Source organism: Mastacembelus armatus, chromosome 5, assembly GCF_900324485.2.
Source record: "Mastacembelus armatus chromosome 5, fMasArm1.2, whole genome shotgun sequence".
NCBI classification, from domain to species: Eukaryota; Metazoa; Chordata; class Actinopteri; order Synbranchiformes; family Mastacembelidae; genus Mastacembelus; species Mastacembelus armatus.
This window is the reverse complement of record NC_046637.1, coordinates 4,696,635-4,717,845: the sequence shown is the minus strand read 5'-3', so window position 1 is coordinate 4,717,845 and position 21,211 is coordinate 4,696,635. Positions and strand designations below refer to the sequence as shown.

At 40.4% G+C, this 21,211-nt stretch overlaps 1 protein-coding gene across 2 annotated transcripts in view; it reads right to left on the bottom strand.

Moving 5' to 3' along the window:
* The window catches only part of LOC113130451 (plasma membrane calcium-transporting ATPase 1-like), an 85,880-nt gene that overhangs the window by 18,861 nt on the left and 45,808 nt on the right, over positions 1 to 21,211 (bottom strand). For both annotated transcript variants that reach the window (XM_026307102.2, XM_026307103.2), the window contains exons 3-15: positions 19,616 to 19,813; positions 18,835 to 19,092; positions 18,433 to 18,558; positions 17,617 to 17,742; positions 14,301 to 14,336; positions 9,163 to 9,345; positions 7,269 to 7,483; positions 6,835 to 7,077; positions 5,208 to 5,449; positions 4,880 to 5,117; positions 2,427 to 2,606; positions 1,970 to 2,057; positions 1,575 to 1,681 (exon numbers count right to left, since the gene is read on the bottom strand). In XM_026307102.2, the coding sequence (XP_026162887.1) occupies positions 1,575 to 1,681; positions 1,970 to 2,057; positions 2,427 to 2,606; positions 4,880 to 5,117; positions 5,208 to 5,449; positions 6,835 to 7,077; positions 7,269 to 7,483; positions 9,163 to 9,345; positions 14,301 to 14,336; positions 17,617 to 17,742; positions 18,433 to 18,558; positions 18,835 to 19,092; positions 19,616 to 19,813 (2,240 nt within the window). The remainder of the gene's footprint in view (positions 1 to 1,574; positions 1,682 to 1,969; positions 2,058 to 2,426; positions 2,607 to 4,879; positions 5,118 to 5,207; positions 5,450 to 6,834; positions 7,078 to 7,268; positions 7,484 to 9,162; positions 9,346 to 14,300; positions 14,337 to 17,616; positions 17,743 to 18,432; positions 18,559 to 18,834; positions 19,093 to 19,615; positions 19,814 to 21,211) is intronic.

The following is a 21,211-nucleotide window of genomic DNA, read 5'->3' as shown; positions in this document are numbered from 1 at the left end:
TATATATGAATCTACATGGAGAAATCAAAGCTGACAAATAACGAGCATCACTACATCACAAAGCTCAAACAGAATCTGCTGGTCAAAAGCTCAAACACTGCGTCTAAATCAAAGCCAGTCCAATGTTTTTTCAACTTTTCTTCCTGAGGAACATGGAATAAATCAGACAGTAATTCAAACACCAGCTGAGCTTAGTCCACAGTTCATCCGTGCTGCAGCTTTGAGCTAACTGACACCTCCGACTACACCATCATCATCATCATCATCATTTTTCTATTCTTACTGTAATCCTGCTGTTAGCTGTCTCACAGCTGTTTGTCTCAAAGCCTCAGTTATTTATTTTGTAGTTTTATTTGTGTTCTTACAACAACCACTGGCTTCTCTCTTTAGGTTTAAATCTGAGAAGATACAGTTGAAATTCACAGTTGGAAAAAAAACTTGCACAGATTTAAATGTGCAAATTTTGAACTAATCAACTGATGCAGTAGGAAAAAAGAAGAGTCTAATGTTAACAGTAACCATAAGGACGCTGTGAGTCGCTGTGTCTCTGCAGAGTCTTTCAAACAGACGGTGGTGGCTCTCTCTGTTCTTTCCAGCCGAGCACATAATAACTGAACTGGGGCTCTTTGTGCAAAATGAAAATATTCCAAATGGGACACATTAGGACTGGAAGGTCACTGGTTCAACCCTCCAGAGTGCCACTGTTATGTGAGGAACAGTAACTACTGCCGGGGAGCAGTCTGACAGCACAGCAGCTGCACAGCAGCCTGCAGGAGACACTGGTGTTCAGATGACTTTCCTCAGTAAACAAAGGTCACAGCAGCAGCACACAGGGAAGTCACATGATGTTACTGAGCTCATCCACAGGCCATGTACTGTGTATTTAATTGATCATTATTGGCTATAATGTCAGCTGATTAAATATCACTGTAGCTTCTTTGTGCTTTGTGGAGTTAGCCTGGAGAAATGCCTCACTGTTCATCTTTTCCTTCAATTATCTGCCCTGATGAAAAACAGTCATTCAGGTATTAATAGTTCACTTTGTCTCTACTTCAAAGGTGAATCTGGTTCCAACTACATTTAATAACAATATGATAAACAGGTATCATTTGGTGTGAATTTGTTTGTTTATGTCTGTTCATATGTTTTTCAGCTTTTGGCACTACACCTCCCAGCATGCTATGGGATAACTAAGTTAACAAACAGTGTTAAATAGGAAAAAAAAAGCCAAATCACTGACATGCTATGACTATATATTGTATTACTTATTGTATATATGACAGACATAAGGAAAAAATATAAGAAAGACTAATTCTACCTCTGTGTGTTTTAGAGAATAAAGGCAACAGTGTATGTAGATAAGCTGAGGCATCCAATATTTACTGATTATTTTATTACTTCAGTCATCTTAATGAATCCATGGCATTAAACTCAGGAGTTACTGTGGACAATGTTTAGCGAAAACACTCCTGGTAATGTCTAAAGCAGTGAAGAGCTGTGAAAGAAGAAAGACAGAAAACATGTAAAAAAAAAAAAAAAGAAAAAAAAAAAGAAGAAGAAGAGGAAGTAGTTACCATGGCAAAGCCAACATCGGCTTTCTTGAGGGCGGGGCCGTCATTGGTGCCGTCTCCTGTCACTGCCACCACCTGTCGGGTTTCTCCCACCGTGCTGTCAATGATGCCTGAGCAACAGAGTGGAAGAAAAACAACAAATCCCCATTTCAAAGAGTGTATGAATATTTCAGAACACACATGAAAAACAAATGAATGTTCTCATTCTGTCAAAGCTTTAAGAACCCAAACATTTAAAGACCATTTACTGTAGTTCAGTCAGAACTGACCTATATGAGATTTGGCTTAACATGAAACTCATCTCACCTTGTGCACAAGAGCAAATAAGCAAAGCAGAAATATAAGTTACAACATATAAAACATACTGAAACATTGTGACTGTGCTGCAGTGAACCCACCTTTGACCAACGTGTGTTTGTCTGTCGGTGAGGAACGAGCCAGAACACGCAGTTTGGGCCAAACTTTGTCCAGACGCTCTTGTTCAACCTAGAAATATAAAACATGAAAAACAATTGAACCAAATACTTTTTCCAGATAAAGAATAAAAGAGAGTCAAAAACACAGTCAAATACATACTTTCTGTCTTTGTGATGAAACATAAATGCTTACAGTTTGTTAGAAAAATGTTCTTCTAGCTCGTTGTCATTAGTCTGTCGCATTTTTCCAACACTTAAGAAGTAAATTCCATATGCTAAGGAAGTTGTGTACTTTAAGTCATATCTTAATGTTGTAACTAACTTGTATGGTGTGTCTTTGGGTCAAAAGTGTAGATCCCACACTAAAATGAAATTACACACAGCTGGTGCAACAGCCTGCTGGACTCTTATTGGGCTGCTGCTCTGCTGCTGGTCTCACCTCTCCCTTGTCATTTCTGATCTGTCCGTTAAACTCTTTTCCCTCCAGACACAGGAAGTCCTCCCCGGGCAGCAGGATGCCACACTTGGTTGCGATGGCACGGGCAGTGTTGATGTTGTCTCCAGTTACCATACGTACAGTGATACCTGCACGTTGGCACTTAGAAATAGCCTCAGGTACCTGGGAAAGTATCAGAAAAAAAGAAATGCCTAAGTTTCTGTTATAAAAATTCTGAAAGACTGGGACAAATGTTTAGAAGTTCAGAAAGACTGCTTCTCTTTGGCTTTGTCTTGCTGAAGTGATGCTGAATAAAACAGATCCAAAATCACATCTCCAGACACCAGCATGTGGGAAAGTTGGGAAATGCTGACCGGCTGATTAATGGGGAGTCAGATTCTGCAGCTCTGTTGTTCTTATCACATCCTTACTGAGAGCACATTCATCTCAGTCTGTCAGGGATGACAGAGAGAATAAACAGAAGTATATATAGAGATGGACATCTGTGAGGAGTCCATGATGACATAATGGTCAGGTGACCCTCAGGAAGCTGATGGCCACTTCCTCTGCTCATCAAGGTCAGCTGGCTCAATCGGACCATACAAATGCATACACACATCAAATCTCTGATTCATACAGAGGGGAGACTCGACCTGAGTCGAGGCTGAACGGACAGACTAATTATGGCAAACATTTCCCAGAAGGTGAAACAACTGAAGAAGCTGGGAAGATATTTAAGCTCCGTGAAAGAGACACGTTGGAGCGACATACAAACAGCAGGTTTGTCAGTTGTTGGATTCCTCCACATATTAAAGGTGTGGTGTGTGAGGGACTGAAGAAAGAGACAGAGTACGGCTTGAGCAAAGAGTTTGTAGGGTGATGTCGTTATGAAGGAACTTAGGAACATGTGTGTTTGTTAGTGAGGAATCATTGTATCAGGGAGCGGAGGAACATCAGCTGCTCTTCATTAGATTTTAGAAATGTTTACATCCAGTAACCACAGCTGCACACAGTAGCATGACATCAACACTCAGCTCAACCCTAGCACAAAATAACATTTCAGTCACAAATTATTTTTTTTTTAATCTTACAGCACAATCCTGCAGCACAATCCTGCAGCACAACACTGCAATACAAGGTAGCTTCAGCCTCACATGTGCATATGCTCAGTGAAGATCATTTTCATTTTAAAAAAGTTCAACAAGAAACAGATTTTTTAGTTTTCAGACCTAATGTCATCTTGTTAGTTACCTACAGCTGACAACATCTTCTGGCAGTACCCTTATATGCATTTAATTTGAAGTACTTTCTGATACTGCTGGGCAGCTTGTAAATTAACCACCTGGGATCAATTACATCTTATTATTTTACTGTATTTTATAATACTTTCCTCTGAAATGTAGTGAAGTCTAAGTATGAAATAGCAGAAAATGGAAACACTTACTAGAACAGATACTTCAAAATTGTACTTAAGTAAATTAACTAAATTACTTTCCACCACAAGTATCCTGACATAGTGATGTGCAAGAAGATGCCACTAATGCTTGTCCCTTTAAGTCAAGGTACTGCTGTAATTGAAATTCTTCGTACAAGAGCTCCGCTCATTGATGGTGGAGTTAGCCGTGAACAGCTGCAGCATTTCTACAGCTACAGGGCAGATTTCATGCTGTTGGGTCACTTCAAGATGTTTGCTGTTTCAGAATATACAGAGTAAGAATCATTTTGGGCTTAAAAGCTAATCTATTCTGAAGAGCCTTGTGTCCATCACAGGTCGTGGAGAGATAAACACCGACTGTCTCCTGCTGCTCTCTAGTTATTTCCATCCTGTCTGTGATCTTTGTGCTCTGACATTAAAGCAGCAGGCAGCGGCACTGATGCTTTCAGAGCTTCATTATAGGCTTCATTTAACACTTCAGAGCTTCCGAGTCTGACACACCTGAACAGGACTTATTTCATGTGAGGAAGTACTGTTCACTTATCTCAACACTGTCATGGACTACTGAATGGTTTTATTCGATGTTTTACATTTTTCCTTATAACACAAATGTTGTAATATATGAGCTGTCTGTCAGATTAGTTCAGCTCCAGTCTTTAAGTGGAAGATTTCAGCAACAGGTTTTTTTGATGACAAACACTGATTATCAAGTATCTGCTGTCACCAGGCTGAGGTCAGTGTAGCAGGAAAATGAAGCCACAGGCTCTTCCTGCAGTTTATCAACAAGACAAAACTACTTCTGTTCCTTTTCACATGAACTAACAACACCATGACTGTTTGAGTTGAGAAAGAGTGCACATTTATAGAATCCATGGTGTTGAGACACAAAGGCACACAAAGTACACTGAGCTGTTGGAGAGAGATGAGGGAGCAGAGGGGTGGAGGATTTGAGGTCAAGTCACAACCAATATCAGGTGTTAATTACAACGTTTTCAGGAAGCAGGTTAACCATGCTCCCTACCTCAGGTCTGACAGGGTCCTCGATGCCGACCACAGCGATGCAGATGAGTTCACTCAGGATGTCGTTCTCATTGTCCCAGTCTGGTTCTCCGGCCTCGGCAGGAAAGTCCTTGTAGGCCACACAGATTGTCCTCAACCCATCGCACGCCATTGGCTCAATCACCTTACGCACCATCTCATCACGGTCCTTTGGCTTGAACATGCGAGGCTGGCCCTGAGCATCCAGGATACGAGAACATCTAGAAGAGGAGAAAAGAGGAGGTGAGTGAGATTATGAGACAGACACTAATGAGTGAGTAGGAAATGTATCATTTGGTCTCTTTTCCTACTTCCTCAAGATGATCTCCGATGCTCCTTTGCTGTACATGCGGAAGCCTCCATCAGCGTTTTTCAGGACTGTGCTCATGGACTTGCGTGAGGAGTTGAAAGTGTACACCTTATAGAGTTTCTCTTCAGGGACCTCATCTCTGATTGGCTGATAGTCCCTCTTCAGTTCTAGTACCAGGCCCAGCAGAGCACACTCAGTCTTGTTACCAACATGACGGGGCAGGCCACCCTCTTTCTCTGGGGGCTGAGAAGTGACAAAAGATTTGGACGTGACACGAGATCAGAGTTCAAAATGAGTCATCTCATCACAGGCCAAATGCATCCACAGCAGTTCAGTTCAGTTTGGTTCTGATGTGTTAGATTGCTCATACAACATTTCTCTACATGTGTTTGCAGTATGCATGAGGCTGTAGTTAGACAGATGTATGGAAAGACTTTGGAGGGTTGTGTCTGTTCTTCACTCCAGCAACTACAGCCAAAACTGTTACAACACAGTGATGGTGTTAAATTTTCTTCCTGGAACTGTCACACCACAAAATAAATTACCTAGCTATTTTAATATTTTCAAGGTGTGAGCAGTTCCTCAATTTGCTTTGCTAATGGCTTGGAGTGCTGATGGAAGAAAAGGTAAATACTTTACCCTGCCAAAGTGCCTTTGTGAGTAATTCTTTGCAGTACTTGTGGTTCAACAAACAAACGGTGCTGAATCAAAACTGACCATCTTCATAACAATTGATTAGGACTTTGAGTATTTGAATCAAGTAGATCATCAAAACTACGGTGTAAGCATGGAAAAAGAAAACGTTCTGTTTCAACAATAAATGTCAACTAAATAGATCCAAAGCTTTTTGTTTGCTTTGAGACTGTATTCTTTAACACAAAAAGCTCTGGAAACTTTCTATGTTCTTCTGCTGGGATTAGAAAACAGACATTTTGGTGTCAGGGGCGCCACAGTAAATCACAGTAATGTGTTAACGTTGACAAGTTGAGCAACACTATGTTGGTTACTGTAAATATGAAATAAAAATAACATTTGTTGTTGCTGTGTTAGAAAATGAAATGGTTGCAGTAAAACAATAAAACCTACAGTAAATGAGATTTAAAGGTACGGTGTGTAATATTTAGTGCAATCTATGAGCAGAAATGGAAAACAGTATTTATAAACATGTCAGTGTGTGATCACCAGAAAATGCCAACTGTTGCATTTTCTTGATCTTAGAATGAGCCTTTTAAACGACATAGGAAGTGGGTCTCTTTTTACAAAGGGGCTGTGTGAGGGGGTGCTCAGTACAATCTCACTATTAGACGCCACTAAATCTTCCATATTTTACTCATTTCTCCTTTAAAGCCAAACTAAACAATAAATCCTAAACATTATGACACTGTGTTAGTGGGTGAATGTGAGCCTCCATGCAGGTAGCTTGAGACCCCTGGGTTAAGGTTTAGTCTTCAGGAGATTAATACAAACAGGTGACAAAAAGATTCTCAGTTCTACTTTTCTACATTTTTGGAAAAAGAGGAAGTGGAAAAGAGGAAGTGCTCACTACTTCAAATGGCTGTTTCAGGCTGACTTTGGGTCAGCATTGTGTTAGTATTGTGTGGATACAGCTGCTGTGGTATGGGTCTCACCAGGATTTTGGTAGTGTACGCTGAGTTGATGGAGATGCTATTGACCAATATTTCTAGAGTCTCTGGTTTGATGACCTCTGGTTCAGGGACCGTCTTGTAGTGCGTGTCGCCGACGTACGCCTGTACCACTGTCATCCGGTTCATGGTCAGTGTGCCTGTCTTGTCTGAGCAGATGGCTGTGGCATTGCCCATGGTCTCACAGGCATCCAGGTGACGCACTAGGTTGTTGTCCTTCATCATTTTCTAAATGATAGAGGGTGAGGTCAAACGCTGAGGTTTGCTTTGAGACATTTTATGAAAAGATTTTCTGATTTCTAAGGTAAAGTTATCAAATCCTGAGTGAACAAGCATATATCTGCAATCATTTAAGGAGTTATCTATTAATATTACATATATCATTTCCCATAATGCCTTTTGCTTTCCAACTTGCTTACCTTGACAGAGTAGGCCAGAGAGATGGTGACAGCGAGTGGCAGCCCCTCAGGAACAGCCACCACCAGCACCGTCACACCGATGATAAAGAATTTCACGAAGTACTGGATGTAGATGGGGGTGCACTCGGCCAACCAGGGCCGACCCTGGATCCCGAAGGTGTCGATCACAAAGTAGAGGATGAGGATGATGACGGTCACGGCCGACATGATCAAACCTGATTGGAATGAGCAGATACAGCAGAGTTAATTTTATGCAGAGAGGATAAATCTACCTTTTCTCTGAATCTTTATAATCTGCACAGCAGCCTTCAGCATTTATCCTTAAACTTTTCATCTGGAGCAGAAAAATCTCCAGGAAATTTTTATTACAGTGTGAAATATGAATGCCATAGTGTGGGTATTACAATTGCTTCTATTTATTTTTGCCATAGTTTTAGTTGCTCTAATGTCTCATGGAGCATTCAAAATCAATCCAATGTCCAATAATTCAAAACAGTTTGCTGAGAAGCACAGAGGAGTTGGGTTGCAGGTGAATTTAATCAGAGAACACAAAGTAAAAATAGCAAAAATGTGTCTTTGGTTTGTTCCGGTATTTAAAAAGTTTGTGGACAGGCATCTCTAAGGCCTACAATTTAAAGACACACATCATGTAATCAGAATGTCCTTTGTTGCATATCACACAAAAAACTACTAGAAGGACTGACTGCTGAATTTATTGGGTTTTAGCCCAAATTCTATTTCTGTCCAGTAATGAGGGGCAGTTTATTACTGAAGCTGGTCCATGGCTGGTGGCCCTCCACCCCCACTCTTTCCTGAAAGCCCCTCAGTGTATTAAGGTCGAATGAAATGACAGAGAAAATACCTTCACTTCAGGGATGAATCATGTTCCCAACAAAACATCTATCCAATAAAGTGAGTGCATTCTGACCCTCAGCCTGATCACTTCATGTGTTATTAGAGCAACAGCCCCACATTTCTAGAAATCCTCTTTTTCTTTGCCTTCCGGAGAATCATCAGAGAAGATGGTTGTCAGTTTCATCTCTGTGTGTCCAATAAAAAGAGATCCAGTAAACAGACACAGGTATCTTAGTCCCTGTGCTGCACGCAGTCTCTCTCTAATATCAGATTTTCATGGCTGATGAAAAGTGTGACGTCACCGTCATCACTATAAACAGCACAGCTAATACTATGTACTGACACACACTCACACACGGAGAGTCTCTCATAGGAAACAAGAGCTTCACCACAATGACTCTCAAATCATCACTGGAGTCCCAGCCAGCAGAGACAGACGTCGGCCCTAAAGCCAAAACCCCACCTGCCCCGAACCCTCCTAGGCCTGTTAGAAGTCTGACTGTGGCTGCCAGCGTCAGTCAGTCCACTGCTTTGTGCCAGATGGAAATATCAGCAATAACAGCTACTGAATGGGTTCCCTGATATTTGGTTGGGATATCGGGTTGGCCTGTAACATTTTTGGTGATCTTTGAAGTGGTCACTGTCAGGTTAATGGTTAAAAACAAAAAACAAGCCAAACTAATGTAATTCTTTCTTGTTTAATTAGCAAAGGTCAACATCACTATGTTAACATTGTCATTGTGTGTATGATAGCATGCGGACAGCTACTGAATCATAGTGTGGTCACTACATTTTGCATTTTGTAAATAAATGGACTTGACAGAAGGTGTTTTTTCCTGATGGAGTTAGACTATAAGTTTCCTAGTGCTTTCAAGCCAGACTACACATCTACTCCTGTACTGCACAGAGATGAAAGTAATATCCATCTGAAACATCTGACTCTGGGGCACAAGTAGAACAAGAGTGTTTTATATTACAGTCTGTGTTCCTACATGTTTATCTTTAATGTTCTGTGTGTTTGTGTGTGTGTGTTCCTCACCAGCCTTCCCAATCTGTACAGCCAGTCTGGTCAGTTTTCCCTGCAGCACCGACTTCTCTTTCTTGGTCACGTTGACCTTCTTCACTGGTTTTGCTTCCTCTTTCTCCTCCTTATCCTCCAACTCAGCAGCCTCCTCGCTCTTCAGTGGCTGGATCTCTAGGGCGATGCCGTCCTGGGTCTTGGCTGGAGGAGGAGGAGGGGAGAAGGTGGTGTTTGGATGGGGTAAAAGGAGGAGGAGGCAGTTTTATGGGGCAGATGAGTGAAGATAAGGGTAGGACAGGGGCAAAGAGTAAAGAAAGATGATGAGGAGGAGGTGAAGGAGGACAGGAAAGGGTTAGTGATGAGGAAGCAAGAAAGATGGAGGATGACAGAGTGATGAACGGGATGAGAGAACGGATTGATAGAAAGGCAGTTGCAGTTTTAGGAATGAAGATGGAAGAGAGCGGGTTGGGTTGGCACAAGGTGAATGAATCAAATTGGTAATTACAAAAGAAAAAGGAGGGAGCAGGGTTCAGGAGTGGTTTGGAGATGAAGGGTAGAGAGGCAGAGAAAACGTTACACATTCAGTCACAGGGAAAGCTGAAAACAACCGGACGGGTTTTCTCAGAGATCAGAAGAGACCTCTCATTCTCTTTCATTAACATGGTGACCCTTTGGCTGAATGCAGAGAGCAGCATTTCATCATTTTATGATCACAGAGCATTCATGAAAAGGTCCAGGTAGCTTTCAGAGAGTGTCACAGACGAGTTGGGAGCAGCAGTTCATAATGAAGAGCAGCAGACAGAACAGAACAGCAGATACAACAGAGAGGTTTTAACAGGGGGCTGTCAATCACACATGCGCACGCACCCACACCCACCCACACACCCACACCCACACCCACACCCACCCACCCACCCACCCACCCACCCACACACACACACACACACACACACACACACACACACACACACACACACACACACACACACACACACACACACACACACACACACACACACACACACACACACACACACACACACACAGATTCACATCAGAGCTCAGAGTTTGGGACGAGGCTGAGTTCTGAAGTCTGACGTGGCAGCTGCTTTCACGTCCTGCTTGGTGGCTCTGCTCCTCATTTGCATAAACAAACTGTGTATTTGCATTTCACTTCATCAGCTGTGATCCTGTTTGGACTGTCGTACTGTACACGCAGCTTTTTGATCTGTTTGATATCTGCTGAAGAGCTTACACTGAATTCAGCTGCACTCCCTCTATCCACTGCTGTTTAGCATATTTCCATACCAAAGAAATGCGAGAAGGTGATAAATAGAAACTGTGCAGATCTACACTGAACCGACACACCGAGGTTTGATGTGCTGTTTGTTCTCATCAACAACTGGGCTGACAACTCTGACTGAATGTTACCTCAAAAATCTCCTGCCAATTCCTTGTTGAGTTATCATTAAATACTGACACTGGTCTGATGGAAATGTGCTGATCAGGACACTCAAATACTCAAACGTCGTCCATCAGCTACCTGTATTTTCTGTTCTTATGCCAGACTCACTGCAGGTAATAATGTTAACATCACTTCTGGAACCAACAACACAACAGATCATGGACATAAAGCAGGTTTAGATTCCTGGATGACCAGTAAAAGTTTATAATAACAAGAGAAACTTTAGCTCTTTACTGCTGAGACTTCGCCCAGCTGAGCTAAGTTTAACCAGACAATTTCAATGAATTTCAAATGTAATTTAAAAGTAATTATGAAAAATGTCCATTAGCGAACATGTTCATTCTGGCCTGTTCTTATTATCTATTAAGGTGTCAAATAATGAAAGCTGCTGGCAAACAATCTACAACAAATCTACTCCAGTTTTCACTGGAAGTACTGTAAAGTAAAATAAGCAAATAAGTAATACTACTACTACTACTACTACTAATAATAATAATATTAATAATCTGCAGTGTTGGAGAAGAAAGCATAGCGTTAGTCCTATGTTTCTTTGTTTCTGCAATTAGTTTTCAGCATAAAGTTAAAATAAAATGTATTAAAAGAAATGGACTAATTGGATCTCAAGAAAGTCATTTAGGAAATCTTGGTACATTCATTAATTTTCCAGTTTTTAGGTTTTAGCTTGTCATCTGTAACAACATATGGCCTGAACGCTGGGGGGAAATGGGTTATTTGGATAAATACACTGTAGTAGAAGCATACTGTGTTGCACATACCTTTACAGTACAAGTAGTGCACACATGAGGCTCACCATGGTTGCTCAATTTCTGATATTGGCGCGTTCATTTTTTACTGTATGTGCATTTACCAGGTTCCCGAACACCTATTTATATTTCTCAGTTGTGTTGTAAGGCATCTTAGACAAAGTACTAATGCAGACATGAAAGCCCACATCAGTGCTTTTAATGAAATTAATGTTGTTAAGCTGATGTATGCCTATTCCATTTGAATTGCTATTTCCGTAACTGCTGTCCTTGTGGTAAGAGAATCACATCATGTTTTTGTCTGTTGGTTTCTGATGGCAGGACTGAAGGCTTTATGGTGATTTTTTTTTTTTTTTTTTTTTAACTCTTGCAGGACATGAATAAAACTTGAGCAAATGCAAATGCCCAGTTTGTGGGTGGTGATTATACTGACGACTAAATCTCATTAATACACACTTTTCAGGGAACAGTGTTCAGGTTTGTCCAGCCATATAAGCAAATTTGATGTAAAATTATAAAAAATATTTAATATAAATGTACAAAAATGTCTCTACAAAACTAATCTCCTCCCAGTTTGCTGTTAATATTTTCCAGAGAACATCTACAGTGATGGCAAAAATCAGGGAGTGTATCTCTAATGTGCCATTTTGTGTTTTCTGCACATTTGAATCTCAAAAAGTTTCACTCTGGGCTTCATCTGGTTCATAGTGAGATGCTCTGCACAGAGAATTTATCTAAAAAATAAATAATTTGAGGACAGTACGACCTTAAGTTGGCATTTAGACAATTTGAACTGCAGATGAGTCAGTGTCAAACCAGGAGCTGTGGAGCTTTATGCACATGGTCCACTCTGAAGACAAGCCACAACATACAACTAACTGACACAGCTTCACATGAACAGGACTGAGACCCACTGACCAACCACAGAACTGTAAACAGGCGCAGCACTGAACCATGGGAGAACGCACAGCAGGTGGAGGCGAGGGGGTGTCTGACAATCAAAAAGAAAGCAAGTCAACAAACAGAGGACAAACTTAAAGAATCACCCCAAAAAACAAAATACAACAGCGATGCAAAACCACGACAGTGACAGGAGGAGGTAGAGGAGGCTGTGGAGCTGTGGAGGCTGCAGGAGACTTCAGCAAGACAGAAAAATAACCGGGAGAAGGGAGAGAGTCAAACAGTGATTACAAGACAACATGGAGTCTTGAGCAACAACCTGCAAGGAGGCAACAGTGGGAGAAATGAAGGGAGTCAATGACGAAAAGAAAAATACACTGAAGAAACACAAACAGAACAAACAACAGCCCACAGCCCACTAATACTGCAAGGGTGCAACTCCCACACATACCGACAGCCTCATAACAGCCAAAAGAAACATAGCGGCACTGAATATATCAGCTTGTTTCTCTCACTAGTGAATGTCAGCAGTATGTCACATTCAGTAGCTTTGCAGAGTTCAAAAAACAGCAAAGTGGAAGCATTTGATGCTGTCAGAAAATCATCCACACCTGTGTGACTTTAATGGTAACTCTGGGAACTTAATAAAAAATTGCATTAATCGACTTCATGGTCACTAGGGGGCAGATGTTCTCCTCCATAAGCTGACAGATATACAGCTCTGACATTTTAATAGGCCCAAATTATCATCATGCAACTGGTGTCAAAAACAGCTCCCTGCTGGGACTGACCATACAATGAATGTAGCTTCAAACCAAAAGCAAGAGGTAAAAGAGGCTAAAAAGCTCCACAGAGCTGCTAAGAAATCTCTGTGGGCTCTGAACTTTGAGGGTTGATGCACTGTCTGCGTTTTGGCAGGTTTTATTGCTCTTGGGTTTTTAAGTGCAGGTCGTCTGTGAACTATTCCTGCGTAAAAGTGTGATGAGCATCCAAGATCAGTGAGCGTGTGTGTTTCTGTGACATCAAGAAGCACTCTGTCTGCAGCAGATGCTCAAACCATGGGAGGTCAGGAGGAGGGGAGCTCTGTGTGCGCGCATGAACGTGTGTGTGTGTGTTGAGACAGCTTGCAAAGGAAGTTGGACATGTGTTGGATCACATGGGACGTGGAGGACAGTTGGCTGGGCGAGTTTGACGGTTGGAGCGATGACAACACGTACACACTCATCAAATCCCTAAATATTAAATATTTAAAGGCACCGAGGGAGCACTTGATGTCAACACAGCGTCACGCCAAGGACACATCAGAGGTCAGACTAGTATGTTAGCTTGACCCATCACTGGTGGATTTATATTTATGTCTCAGTTGTGTACAACAGGACATTTTGAGGACAGAAAGAGTTTTTCCAAGCACAACTGATAAGGATCATCTATTTATACATACAGAGGATGCAATTATCTTCTAATGTCATATTTTCAGACACTGGGAAGAACATACAAACTCCTCACAGAAAAACCACAGGGTCAATGGGTTTCAAACCCAGAACCCACTCGCTGTGAGGTGACAGTGCTAACCACCACCTGATACTAGATCAATAAAGTTAAAGTCAACTGGCTTAGTGAATGCATCAATAGTATTTAATGTTATTTAAATCTTATTAACATTACCTACTGAGCACAATATACATTTTTGATTTCCCACATCAGATTTATGTGCTTGCAAAAACAATTTTTTAATTTTCTGTTTTCTTTTTTAATATCCCAACGTGCACACAGGCATGAGCCAGAAATGACGCTGCGATTGGCTGTCAAAGACCTAAAGGTTGAGAGTTGCACCCTTCGACAGGTAAAGCAAGGCGAGAGAATGTCCCCCTTTTTACAGCAGTGAAAGAGAGAGAGAGAGAGAGAGAGAGAGAAGGAGACATGGACTGGACACGTCCCTCCTGCCGCTGGGTGGAGGGTGAGGAGGGGGTGAGTAACAGGGAGAATGGAGGGACAGAGAGGGACAAATGGATGAATGGAGGGGTTACCTTTGTTGCGATTTTCGGGGGGTCCTTGTTTTTTACCTGTTCGGACAGAGAGAGAGGGTGGAATGCTGATAAGATGGCTTAAAGGAAAAATAAGATCAAATCAAACTGAGGGTGAACACAAAGTTCAAACTGATAGAAACCCACAGGTGTGTGTGTGTCGTGTGTGTGTTGTGGGCAGGAATGGACCAATCAAAGGAGAGAGGCACATGACTTCCTGCTGCGGAGAACCAACAGCCAGAGCTAATCAATTTATCAATATAACAGTAACCAAATAAAATGTGCAGTTTCATTCAGTGCTGTACTGGTTTATATTGTGCATTTGAATAATAATTCATCTTCATGATTTATCACTTTACACACTTTGCTACAGCGTGCACATTCTGGATGGATGATCAATCACTCTCTGTATTCTCACATATTTCAACTCAGGTTCGATGCGTTGGCCCAAATTATGTTGGAGAGAAAAATAATAATTTTGGTGGAACCCTGTCTTCCAGTATTTTACAACCAAATATCTGCAAAACACATAACTTCTCTATCATCCTGAGTTAATACTAGCATGCTAGCACGGCACACATGGTAAACCTTTCAAACATCAGCAGGTTAGCATTATCTGGATGAGATGTCGGACATTAGTATTTAGTGCAAAGCAGTGCTGTGCAGTACAACCTGAGACATGCATGGATGACTGTAGATAATTTGTTCCATGGTTTCTAAAAATGCAAGTTTTGCAGTTAAACAACAGCAAAAAAAAAAAAAAAAAAAAAAAAAAGTATGTGGTTAGTTCCAGTATGAGGTAATGTCCATTGTTACATTTTAGTTTGGAAAGAAAGTGCAATTCTTTTGAGCAGATTGTCAGTCTGAAACATTAATAGTAATATTTTTGTTTGTTCTGTTGGATAGGCAGAAACTCAAACATTTATTGGGAGATGGATCTCTTGAGGTTGTGGTTTAATGTGATTTGCTACCAACTTTTTATTGTGAAAAACAAAACAACTTCCTTTAATGTGTGGACTGGGTGAGTCTGTGCTGGAGTGACAGATGGATTTGATGTTCTTTCTTCATTGCATTCACGTGAATGGATGTTTATGGCTGTTTGCATGTGCACATGTGGAGGTAACATGTTATTGATCTTTCTCAGCTGCCTGTATCACCTTATGATCATATATTGATTACATATGTGACGTGTATGTGACAAGTGCAGTTCAGGTGCTTTTTCTGCTGAGGGATAATAGATCACTGCTTTTTTTGTGAAAGGAGGTTTGTCAAGGTCATCACACACAGCTCGTTATTATTCAGCTGGTGGTTTGTGATTGATGACTGAGACTGAACTGCTGCAAGTGTGTGTGTCTGTGTTTGCACTAACTGAGGGCTCTTTAGCCTGTAAGAAAATCAATGTGTGACTCGACATGAATGCATGAATGAATGTATGTATGTGTGAAATGTGTGTGTTGATGTGGGAGTAAGCAGCCAAGTGTGTCAGTAAAATCTGATGTTAGGACACACAGCAGTGCCTGTGTGCATTTTTTCACTTCTACATTTTTGAAGAGTGTTTTTAGTTTCAGGGCACTGAAACAGCTGTTTTTTGGAAAGTTTTGTCCAGTATTTTGTTCATTTCTTCAAAGCGTTAATATGGGCTCTCACAAGCAAAAAATGCTCACTTCTACGTCTCATTTACAGGGGAATGTGGAAACCTGCCTTATGGTTCTCCTCATTAGGAATTCTTTGCTGGTTTGTTTTTTAAAATCAGTAACTGGATGCCAAAATGTAAACCTGAGCATCTCTCTCCGCTGAGCTGGTACATTCAGCCAGTTCACAATGAATGCCTGACAAACTCAAACTTTAGCCAGTAAAACAAATGATCAGACAAAAAACAAACTAAAGAAAAGGAAATGAGTAAAAGGGGGTTAGCATGATCACAAGCAAATCAAAAGCAATAGAGACCGACTGCAGAAGCCTGTTGGTTTACATCAAACTGCTCTGTGATAGTATGAGGATCATCTGGACTTTGGCTTTTGAAGGGTTCCACTTCAAAAAGCAAACTTTATGTATTCAGGTGTGTTTCACATTTAACCATTATGAAATTAACACCTCAGCATAAGGGGGACATGAACCATGAATAAATGAGACCGTGACGTAGCATTTTTTCAGGTGACCAACTAAACAGACTGAAATGTGTGGACTGACAGATGTGTTCATATCTTCATGTGCAAGTGTATGAATTAGAAAAATGCCTGTTCTTACACATGTCAAGATTCCTTTTTAGCACATAACCACTTAATAATAATCAGCATATTTACCATCAAACTCATAGTACGTTTTTGACAGCAAGAAATAAAAATAGCTTCTATTTCTTTAAGTCACTGGCAGAATTTACCAATTCAAACTGTCTACATTAAAATTAACTTTCAGAAATGATCCACTTGACTCTTACATGTTTAAAATCTCTCTTTCCAGATTAGAGCCCTTTTAATAGCTGCATACATAATGTGATAACTCAGCACGATGTAATACCTATTCACACCCGTTGTAGTTCAGTATAACAAGAAAAAACATGATCAAAGATTTCTTGCAGACACAGCTTTGGAAACAACTGTGGACAGTAAGCTACATTAGTTATCCAGGCATGCTAACATTAGCAGCATGCATTAACTACAAATGGCACCACCCCATAAACTCTTTGGATGCAGAGTTTCTCTCTTACAGTCTCATCTACATCACATTATCCACGTGCAGAAACACTGACACTCCCTGACACTCCCTGACACAGTTGTCAAGCTCTGATTGGTCAGTCTCTGTTTGGGGAGGGATTTAGTAAACAGTCAATGAAAAGTAAACCTGTGAACTTGTTGCTGTTGTAAACATCCCCTATAGTCAGACAGTTCAACCTCCTGTCAAATGTGCTTAGTTGTTCCAAAGATAAGATCACATAGTAAAATAACATTATTACAGGTCAACCCATCTGTGGTCTCATTTATTCACTTACCATGCTTTTGTGTTCAGACTGAAGCTAAATAATGTTAAGCGATTACAGGTAGACCCTTCAAACGGCTCTCCAGAATGGATGAGCTCTACCTGCTGGCAGAGTCGGCTATGTTCACAGGAGAAACTTCAAATCGACCCCAGCTGATAAAAATGTGCACATATTTCCAATCTGCCCTGGTCAAACAGTAGAGTAGAAATACGCTCACACGGTGATGTCGTCTTTCTAGCCAAACTTTCCTCTCAACACTTCACACATGTACTGTAACCTTCAACACTTCCATAAGAGTTGTGTTTTTGAGATGTACATCATAAGCACTGTCTAATGCCTTACTTTTCTTGACCTTCTTCTCTTCGTCGTTCTCACCAGCGCCCAGAAGAGTAAAAATGATGCCGGTTTGAGAGTTGAGGCCGACAGCCGACACCACCATCCTGCCCGAGCCCTCCATCACATGGGTTCCTGAGGAAATAGTCAAAAACCTACAGTCACAACCCAAATCTGTGTTTTTAACAGACACTTTATAGATACTTTAGAAATATCTATGTTTTTTGTTTGTGTGGTATTTCAGCTATGTGGCATTCCTCAAAGATCAATTTTAGGGCCAATAGTTTTCAATGTACAGTACCAGTTAATAGTTTGGACACACTTTCTCATTCAATTCAATGGTAAAGTGTGTCCAAACTTTAGACTGATAGTGTATTTTATTAGTGGTTTATCCTCTCATTCATAAAAGTAGATTCATTATCTACATTTAAGGATGAACCTGTAAACTCAGTGCAGAAAGCCTTCATCATCAGATATGGGTTTGTTGTCTTCACTCTGAATACATACAGTTCTACCTGTTAACTCTGTTTTACCATTTTGCACATTCAATTTAGCTCTGCATATATTTATATATTATACTCTATATTTATATTATATAAAAGCAGACTCAGACATTTGTCAGGTTTATATCATGGTCATGTTTTATACGTAAAATAAGAAAAAAAAAAAAAAAACAACTTAACTTGTAACCAAAAAGCATCCTACCCACTGACATTTGACGCTTGTTTTACATGAAAATAATTAAACATCTCAGTTTAAGGGTACTGAGTAGTAGCGGAATCACTTTAGACCAGAGTCATCATGTTACATTGAACAGGTTCTCACCAGACAGCAGCATGGGGTCCTTTTCCAGAGACTTGCGGACCTGGTCAGATTCTCCAGTCAGAGAGCTCTCGTCAATTTTCAGGTCATTACCCTGGATCAGGATCCCATCAGCAGGCAGCAAGTCTCCTGCAGGTACAGACAGTATACTTTTAAAAATTTTATTGGAAAATATTAGTACAACATCAACTTCTCTGCATTTCAAGATTTCCCATCAGTGATATGCTATACCCGTGACCCTGAGCCAGGAAAAGCGGGTATAGAAAATGGATGGATGGATGGATGATATGCTATATTGTCACCACAACCCCCCTCTCCACATATGTTTACCATCCAGTCATTTTTGAGTTTATCTCTTAACCTGTGAGGTTATTAATAGCCCAGCCTGGGTCAGTGGCCTTGTACCGTATTTGATCTGTGCGATGTCGCCCACCACAATCTCAGCTACAGGGATCTGGATGACTTGGCCTTTGCGGATGACGGTGAACTTTTGTTCCTGCTCAATGCGACTCTGTAGCCCACGGAACTGCTTCTCCTTAGACCAATCATTAAAAGCCGTCACCAGTACTACGATGATAACCGAGAACAGGATGGCGGCTCCTTCGATCCAGCCAGCCTGAGACTCGCCCTCGTCCTCGACTCCACCTGAAACCTGGCCACATGCTGCAAGAAGACGGAGATACTGTATGTTGAATTCAGGTCACTTGTCAAGTCCAAACATCTCAAAGCAGGTCAAACTACAATGTACAGATACCTTACAGTTTCATTTTTAACACAGATTTTCAACACAGATGCTATAACATTAACTTTTTCTATTTTTTCTGATTTCTTTTCCTATTTCCTTTTTTTGTCACACACTAATTTGTACCGTTCACAGATTTTTTAAAAAACATATATATTTTATCATTTTCTTTAAGTGTTTGTACAGAACTAAAATATTGATTATTATTAGATAAAATAGTGAATTATGAATACTGAAGCTACTTATTTAATCATTTATCACGTTGTTGACCTAATAGTGATCACATTTACATATAAAGAGTCTAAAAATAGTGGAATTTTATTATCGTTATTTCAGATTGCTAACACCATGAATTAAATAGCCATAACTAAGTTTCAGTCTTTGCATTCATTTTACAGGTTTTTACAGGTGAAAAGTCACAAAGTTGAGAGTCTGGTCACCAACCTTCACTGTCACCCCCTGGTGGATGGTAGAAGGACAAGCCCAGCGAGATGATGGCAGCGATTTCCAGGATTATAAGCGTGACGTCCTGCAGAGCCTCCCACACCAGCTGCAGAAATGTCTTGGGCTTCTTGGGGGGAATGAAGTTTTTTCCAAAAGCAGTGTGACGTTTCTCCAGATCAACAGGGTTACCAGACAGACCTGCACACACAAACACAGGCCGTTAGTATTCATGTCAACACAGAAAATGTGAGTGCATCATTGTTTTTTAAACAAAACACAAAAAAGCAATTAGAAAACGTCACACTTGAGTTGCACTTAATGCTCTTTGCAATTGGGAAAGAAATATCCAAGGACAGCTGCATAACACTGCACAGCTGACAACACCCTGACATGGCAAGAGGTCCTCATCGGGGTGTTGCAAGTAAAATTTAAAGAAAACAGGACAGAAATTACTATTGAGTTTTAGAGTTTGAAGGCTAAAGTGTAATAAGAGTAAAATACAATAATTATGCTTTGTACATGAGATTATTTGGATTCACCACTGTGCTCCGCATATCGTACAGAATGTATAGGTAATTATTTTGGTTTTTGCTCTGTCCCTGTTTGCAGGTTTCCCATCTGGGTTCACAAAATGACTGAACTGAACTGAGTTTCAAGTGTGCGGATGTAAAAACAAATTATTGCTACAGTATATAGTGTATATGTATAGTATATATAGCTTCATAAAATACAGGCATACCAAACCGGTAACCAGTAAGTGTATGTATAGAGATCATGCAAGAACCACTCAAAGATATACTACAAAATTTATTCAAACTGAAGAAAAACGACAGCCTCCAAATGTATAAAGTATGTATGTATAAAGTTTGAGAGACCTCCTAAAATCTGACTTTTATAATACAAACCCACTTTTTACAAAACTTGTTTTAAGAAAAAAAAAAAACTGCATTATTTTTAGTGTGCCCATTTTAATGGTTGAAATACAAAACATTGTACATAATCAATCAATATCTACTATATAGTGCAGTCTGTCATTTTAGTTGAGTTTATAAATGTGACCACTATATAATGCACTGAAAAGATCCACATTGAAACAAAAGTGTCCATTCATATTCAGCACTAACAACCAAATAATGCAGTGCTCTTTATGTTATAGATGCAAACATTTCCATGATGTCAGTGATGAGGCAAAATGACGACTGTCTGAAAACGCAATTTACTACTGAGTCAATAAGGGAGTGGCTTCTGAATGCTGCTAATGTCCTGCTAATGCATAATACTAAGCAAATGTTATATGCTTCACTCTTTACTTTTCCTGTGGTGAACTACATGTAGTCTACATGTATGTGAAGTCAGTAATTACTGTGCAGTGCCTCCTATGGGGACTCTGTTGATCTGTTACTGGCGATACTTCCTAATGTCCCTGGCATGATGCACAGTCAGACCATTTTGACAGATCTGTGAATCTGGTTGTTACTGAAGTAAATCCTTTTTAAAATATCCATGGTTTCATTTATGTTCAAGGAATTGCATCATCATGTTCTGATTGTAATCACCGTCACCGCTTTCAGTTTTCAGTTCAAGGCTGCTTCCAGT